The sequence below is a fragment of the Oncorhynchus mykiss genome, chromosome 20 (assembly GCF_057628025.1).
Source record: "Oncorhynchus mykiss isolate SJ-2025 chromosome 20, ASM5762802v1, whole genome shotgun sequence".
Taxonomy (NCBI): Eukaryota; Metazoa; Chordata; class Actinopteri; order Salmoniformes; family Salmonidae; genus Oncorhynchus; species Oncorhynchus mykiss.
The window spans coordinates 25,076,915-25,084,992 of record NC_143041.1 but is presented as its reverse complement, the minus strand read 5'-3'; the positions used below and the strand labels follow the sequence as shown (position 1 = coordinate 25,084,992).

General features: G+C 46.1%; 1 protein-coding gene across 1 annotated transcript; it reads left to right on the top strand.

The window, feature by feature from the left end:
- The first annotated feature begins 1,134 nt into the window (after positions 1–1,134).
- Positions 1,135–7,772, top strand: LOC118941997 (uncharacterized). Its single transcript, XM_090211973.1, has 11 exons — positions 1,135–2,029; positions 2,162–2,249; positions 2,765–3,459; positions 3,603–3,729; positions 4,063–4,574; positions 4,725–4,851; positions 5,155–5,732; positions 5,874–6,000; positions 6,304–6,881; positions 7,058–7,556; positions 7,678–7,772. Exons 1-11 carry the CDS (start codon positions 1,277–1,279, stop codon positions 7,770–7,772), a joined length of 4,179 nt encoding a protein of 1,392 aa, XP_090068099.1. The 5' UTR covers positions 1,135–1,276.
- The last annotated feature ends 306 nt before the right edge of the window (positions 7,773–8,078 follow it).

The following is an 8,078-nucleotide window of genomic DNA, read 5'->3' as shown; positions in this document are numbered from 1 at the left end:
TTCCTCCCATTCTGTAACTTTGAGGGTATATGACAGAGCCCCTCTAATTTTATAGGACCTCAATGCCATGTTTTTTTATTTTTTACCTAAACATACAAACACCATCAGATAGAGTTCATAGCAATCAGTGCACAAATTTGATGAAATATAAGAGAACACATGATCTGGAATGACATTCACTCTCACGGGAAGGGTTGCCAAAAATAACTAACTGAAAGCCACACTCCCAATAAGCCACAAATATGGCTGCATTGAGGCATATATAGTGGCACCATGCCACTACCTATTTCATTTGTTCATTTAGAAAACAAGACAGCTCATAATTCAGTGCCTTTATCAGTCAACATATCTATATTGTAGCTTCGGTTAGTTTTAAAAATGCAACATTTTCTCTCAGCCTCATGGCAAAATGTGTACAATAGCAGGAAGTTTCTGGCCCACCCAAATGTCTGCAGGCCCACCCATCAACAAATGTCATGGCTACGCCACTGAATCACTGTCATAGGCTCAATGGGAAATCAATGTGAAAGTAGAGGAAGGATAAAAAAGGCAGGAATGTTCAGTTGCTCTGTATTTGATTTTAAGGTTCAGAAAGGAAGCAGAGGAAGGGAATGACATAAGTCACCTGGTAAGAGATTAGAAAGATGTCTACAGTATAAGTTAAGTGGAGATAATATACAGTTAGTGAGTTATCCTTTCTAATAAACAATGTCCTTATTTAGCATTGGCTCATGGTACATTGATATCAATATTTTCCCCTCACTGCTATGGGCATTAATGGCACCCCCTGTTTCCTGTGACAGACCTGGGAGGTGAACACTCAACTCAGAATGAGGGACGTTGAACATGAGGCTTTTACTGAGTTGGCCACCGACCTTAGTCAGGCCATTAACTCACTTGACTTTACTGCTGATCTCTCCTACCTGTGAGTCACATTCACTCTTTATGTTACAGGTGTTTGGTTTATGTATTATTCTATCCATCCACTGATGCTAAATGAAATGACGAGTGCAGGGGCCGATATCAATCACACTTCATTTACTGTATGTAGCACATTCCTTACAGAGGATGCGTTTCAATCTGCATAAAAGTGTTTCCTCTTGTCTCTATCTGGCTTGTATATTTTAGAAACCCTGAGGTCTGCGATGAAGTTGTAAGAGCTCTAAAGAGCATTTCCCAGAGCCTGGCCTTCCAGCCGTACTCCGAGCTGTGCTGTCCCTCTAAGGTGGTGGTGGACATCGTGTCCAGGCTGCTCCAGGCCCTCTGGTCCTGCCAGATGGAAAGCCCCTGTGACCGGTCCTCCATGGCCCTGAGCGACATGAGTGTCACCATAGTGCTGGCAGTAGTGGAGAACCTCTCTAGAGTTCTGAAGGCTCCTCCTGTCGCTCAAGTCTACTACTCCCGTTCCACTGGTGTCAGGATGGTCCACTCACTCAACCGTAAGATCCAGTGCCTAAGCAGCCCTGAGGACCTTAGGAGAGCTCTTTTCACTCAAAGTTCCACCTTGATCAGCACCATCATTGAAGCTGTGAGCACCAAAGTCCAGAGGCTGTTTGAAGCTCCTGCTGACTACATTCCATTAAGCTCTATCCGCAGCTGGATATCAGAGCCCAAGGCGAGCGAGGTTCGTCCAAAGTGCCCTGACCAGCTGGTAATCTCCTCGGAGCTCCTGAGGAACATCATTGGTATGATAGTTTATGTAGTCTTCGAAGGCCACATAGAGGAAGACATCAACCTTCATTACTGGCCCCTCATAAACGACATAATCCACCAGCTGTCACTGTGTGGGGTCAAAGTCACAAAGAAAAGGGGCAAGGCCAACTGGCACATTGGCTGGTACCAGATCCTTGAGATGGTGACAAACATCCATACTTATCTTCACCACTATACTGGCACAGAGCTGGTACTAAAGTTTGCAACATCTGCCAGGGCCACCATGCTAACGAGGCACATGGTTCACCATGTGGTCGAGGAGCTGGTAAAGCTGAAGGACGTGGATGAAGGGACACCAGCTTCAGGGAGCAGTGAGGTGAGCAATGATTACAAGTGTTTATCTTTATGAAAGTCCACTCATACAAAGCATTTTTGTTGTTGTTGTTGGTAAAAAAGATTTGCAATGTCGCAAATATTACGTTAAATATGATGTCCTTGTTGCTTTCAGTCTGTAACAGCACCCCTAATCACTAACCCCGTCAAAGTGGACAACATTACAACAACCATGACCACAACTCCAGTTGACCTCCAGTCAGGTGAATTAAATTGACATGGATCACTTTGACAGGTGTCCTTGTCCTACTGTAATATAACTTATTAGCTAATGTTTTGAAACTAGACAGTTTCGTAATAAGTTGTGTTTGTATGAGAATGATTTTCTCCTTCTAATTTCAAGGGAATGTTGTGGTAAAATACTCAGCACCCTGCATTCCACCTGCAGGCTTTGCCCGGGCACCATGCATATTACCCCCAGGAATTGCCACTGCATCCTGCACCCCACCACTGGGATTTGCCCCGGCATCATGTCCCCCACCGCCAGGCTTTGCCCCTCTATCATGCCCCCCACCACGAGGCTTTGCATCTCTATCATGCCCCCCACCATCAGACTTTGCCCTTCTATCCTGCCCCCCACCACCAGGCTTTGCCCCTCTATCCTGCCACCCACCACCAGGCTTTGCCCCTCTATCCTGCCCCCCACCACCAGGCTTTGCCCCTCTATCCTGCCCCCCACCACCAGGCTTTGCCCCTCTATCCTGCCCCCCACCACCAGGCTTTGCCCCTCTATCCTGTCCCCCACCACCAGCCTTTGCCCTTCTATGCTGCCCCCCACCACCAGGCTTTGCCCCTCTATCCTGCCCACCACCACCAGGCTTTGCCATGGCATCCTGCCCCCCACCACCAGGCTTTGCCCCGACATCATGCGCCCCACCACCAGGCTTTGCCCCGACATCATGCCCCTCACCACCAGTGTTTGCCCATCTATCCTGCCCCCCACCACCAGGCTTTGTCCCTCTATCCTGCCCCCCACCACCAGGCTTTGCCCAGGCATCCTGCCAGCCACCACCAGGCTTTGCCCTTGCATTGTGCCCCCCACCACCAGGATTTTCCCAGGCATCCTGTCCCCCACCACCAGGCTTTCCCCAGGCGTCATGCCACCCACCACTCACTATCGCGGATCATATCTGCACTCTAATTCAGAGCATCACTGCCAGATCCAACAACATCGTCAACAAGGAGCTGGAGAAGTGTATCGACTCTTATAGTAAGAGCATCTGGGCTGACACTTTCTACTGCGAGTACATGAAGATGTACCCATCACCCCAGGGGATTGAAGCCTTCTCATTTGATGAGGATAGATTTCTAGTGGTGACCAACATAATCGGCAGAATATTGCTGAACAATCTCCAGCTAGAGATGCTCCTCTCAGTGGAAGACTTCTATTTGGATGAAGTAGGGAGCAGTGGGGTAAGCAACGATCACAAGTGTTTATCCTTATGAAAGTCCACTCATTCAATTTTCTCTGATAAAAATACAAATACATGTTGGTAAAGAGGAGATATGAAATGTAACACATGTTCTGTTAAATATTGTGTTCTTGTTGCTTTCAGTCTGTGGACTTGATCCGGGCAATCCCAGAGAACCCTAACCCTGATAAAGTGGTAGACATCACAACAACCCTGACCACTAATCCAGTCAACCTTGAGGTTTTGGATGAAACACTTGTTCTTCAGTCAGGTGAGTTACACTGTCACAATCACTTTGACAGGTGATCATTTTTCACTGTAATGTAACTTACTGGCTCAAGTTTAATAACTAGACAGTTTGGTAATTAAGTTAAAGACGTCCTCCAGAGAATGTTGAACTTTTCCTGTTGAAAAGCGATATCCCAAGTATAAATCCAGTAAATTACACACACTAAAGCAGTGGTCACCAACCGGCCAATCGCAATCGACTGGTCGATCTCCAAGGCATTCCTAGTCAATCCATAAACATGTATGTAAACAACCCAACAATAAAGCCTTAAAGTTTTTATTTAAGACTGATCTTCACTTTGTTCGCCAAAAACAGGCTTTGCCACGGCACAGTGCACCCCATCACCAGGCTTTTCCCCAGCACCCTGCATTCCACCCCCAGGCTTTGCCCTGGCAACCTGCACCTCGTCCCCAAGCTTTGCCGCTAATGCCATGCAGGGCTTTGGCACCAAAGTCATCCTGAAACAAATGGTCCTGCTATTCTTGGAGAGGCTCCCTCCTTCGTCAGAGGACCTTGAGTCAGAGTTCCTGACTATCACCGATCGTATCTGCACGCTGTTTCAAAGCATCACTGCCAGATTCCGCAACATCGTTAATGAGGAGCTGGAGAAGTGTACCGACTCTGACAGTAAGAAGTACTGGGCTTACACCTTCTACTGGGAGTACATGAAGAGGTACCCATCATCCCAGTGCCTGGGGATTGAAGCCTTCACATGTGATGAGGAGAGATGTTTAGTGGTGGCCAAAATGTTTGCAAAGAAGATGTGCCCCAAGATGCTCCCCTCAACAGCAAACTTCGACGAGGCTGAAGATTCAGGCAGCAATGGAGTAAGCGATAATTTCCCGTGTTAATCTTTATGAAAGTCCACTCATTAAATTATCTCTGATAAAAAAAACAAATAAATGTCAATGTTGTGAAAAAGGAGATATGAAATGTAGAAAATGTTCTGTTAAATATTGTGTTCTTGTTGCTTTCAGTCTGTGGACTTGAACCTGGCAATCCTAGAGATCCCTAACCCTGATAAAGTGGTAGACATCACAACAACCCTGACCACTAATCCAGTCAACCTTCAGGTTTTGGATGAAACACTTGTCCTTCAGTCAGGTGAGTTACACTGTCACAATCACTTTGACAGGTGATCATTTTTCACTGTAATGTTACTTACTGGCACAAGTACTGTAACAAGACAGTTTGGTAATTAAGTTAAAGACGTCCTCCAGAGATTGTTGAACTTTTCCTGTTGAAAAGCGATATCCCAAGTATAAATCCAGTAAAGTACAAGCAGTGGTCACCAACCGGCCAATCGCAATCGATTGGTCGATCTCCAAGGCATTCCTAGTCAATCCATAAACATGTATGTAAAAAACCCAACAATAGACTGATCTTCACTTTGTCCGCCACCAACAGGCTTTGCCACGGCACACTGTACCTCACCTCCAGGCTTTGCCACGGCACACTGCACCCCACCACCAGGTTTTACCCCGGCACACTGCACCCCACCAACAGAATTTTCCCCAGCACCCTGCATTCCACCCCCAGGCTTTGCCCTTGCAACCTGCACCTCGTCGCCAAGCTTTGCCGCTAATACCATGCAGGGCTTTGGCACGATAGTCATCCTGAAACAAATGGTCCTGTTTTTCTTGGAGAGGCTCCCTCCTGCATCAGAGGACCTTGAGTCAGAGTTCCTGACTATCACTGATCGTATCTGCACGCTGTTTCAAAGCATCACTGCCAGATTCCGCAACATCGTTAATGAGGAGCTGGAGAAGTGTACCGACTCAGACAGTAAGAAGTACTGGGCTTACACCTTCTACTGGGAGTACATGAAGAGGTACCCATCATCCCAGTGCCTGGGGATTGAAGCCTTCACATGTGATGAGGAGAGATGTTTAGTGGTGGCCAAAATGTTTGCAAAGAAGATGTACCCCAAGATGCTCCCCTCAGCAGCAGACTTCGACGAGGCTGAAGATTCAGGCAGCAATGGAGTAAGTGATGATTTTAAGTGTTTATCTTTATAAATGTCCACTCATTCAATTTTCTCTGATAACAATACAAATAATTTGGGAAAAAGGAGATATGAAATGCAGCAAATGTTCTGTTAAATATTGTGTCCTTTTTGCTTTCAGTCTGTGGACTTGAACCTGGCGATCCCAGAGACCGCTAACCCTGTCAAAGTGGTAGACATCACAACACCCCTGGCCACTAATCCAGTCAACCTTCAGGTTTTGGATGAAACACTTGTCCTTCAGTCAGGTGAGTTACACTGTCACAATCACTTTGACAGGTGATCATTTTTCACTGTAATGTTACTTACTGGCTCAAGTTCTGTAACAAGACAGTTTGGTAATTAAGTTAAAGACGTCCTCCAGAGATTGTTGAACTTTTCCTGTTGAAAAGCTTTATCCCAAGTATAAATCCAGTAAAGTACAAGTAGTGGTCACCAACCGGCCAATCGCAATCGATTGGTCGATCTCCAAGGCATTCCTAGTCAATCCCTAAACATGTATGTAAAAAACCCAACAATAGACTGATCTTCACTTTGTCCGCCACCAACAGGCTTTGCCACAGCACACTGTACCTCACCTCCAGGCTTTGCCACGGCACACTGCACCCCACCACCAGGTTTTACCCCGGCACACTGCACCCCACCAACAGAATTTTCCCCAGCACCCTGCATTCCACCCCCAGGCTTTGCCCTTGCAACCTGCACCTCGTCGCCAAGCTTTGCCGCTAATACCATGCAGGGCTTTGGCACGATAGTCATCCTGAAACAAATGGTCCTGTTTTTCTTGGAGAGGCTCCCTCCTGCATCAGAGGACCTTGAGTCAGAGTTCCTGACTATAACTGATCGTATCTGCACGCTGTTTCAAAGCATCACTGCCAGATTCCGCAACATCGTTAATGAGGAGCTGGAGAAGTGTACCGACTCTGACAGTAAGAAGTACTGGGCTTACACCTTCTACTGGGAGTACATGAAGAGGTGCCCATCATCCCAGTGCCTGGGGATTGAAGCCTTCACATGTGAAGAGGAGAGATGTTTAGTGGTGGCCAACTTGTTTGCAAAGAAATTGTACCCCAAGATGTTCCTCTCAGCAGCAGACGTCGATGAGGCTGAAGATTCAGGGAGCAATCGAGTAAGCGATGGTTTTAAGTGTTTATCTTATTAAAGTCCACTCATTCAGTTGTCTCTGATCCAAAAATGTATTGTTGTCAATATTGTTAGAATAAAAAAAAAAATAGTACATCTGCAATGTTGCAAATGTTATGTCAAATAATAACTTTCTTAAATATTTCATATTTTTGCTTTCAGCCTGTGGACCTGAACCTGGCAAACGCCAACGAATTTGTCCCTAACCCTGTCAAGGTGTTGGAGTTGCTTCAACCCCTGTCACTGCCAGACATCAAAAAGCCCTTGACCACTATCCATGACAAAGTGCTGGACAACACAACAACAACCCTGGTTGATGCCCCAGTTAAGGTGGACAGCATCACAACACCCCTGGTTGATGCCCCAGTTAAGGTGGAAAACATCACAACACCCCTGGTTGATGCCCCAGTTAAGGTGGACAACATCACAACACCCCTGGTTGATGCCCCAGTTAAGGTGGACAACATCACAACACCCCTGGTTGATGCCCCAGTTAAGGTGGACAACATCACAACACCCCTGGTTGATGCCCCAGTTAAGGTGGACAACATCACAACACCCCTGGTTGATGCCCCAGTTAAGGTGGACAACATCACAACACCCCTGGCCACTAATCTAGTCCACCTTAAGGTTACCGATGAACCAGTTGAATTCCAGTCAGGTGAGTTACATTTGCACATTTGCACTTTGACAGGTTATCATTTCCCTCTGACAGTTTTGTAACTAACTCATTTGTAACGAATTTAAGCTATTGTGATTGATCTTCTCCTTCTCATTTCCAGAAGATGTTGTGGTCATTAAACCAAAGAAAAGCAGAGCCATGAGATTCTTCAGTCGACTTTTCTGCTGCATAAACGAAGATGATTTGATGGTGTGAACCTGACCAGCTTTTCAGAGGATAATTTCAGCTCACACACAAACACACGGGCACGCACACACATGTATTCGCATGCACACACACACACAAACACACACACACACACACACACACACACACACACACACACACACACACACACACACACACACACACACACACACACACACACACACACACACACACACACACACACACACACCACAGTTGTTTAACATGAGTTTTGCATGTTAAATATTTCTCTATAATTTTTCCTCATTAAATATTTTATTATGTCTTCATTCAATGACTATTTTTACTATTTAC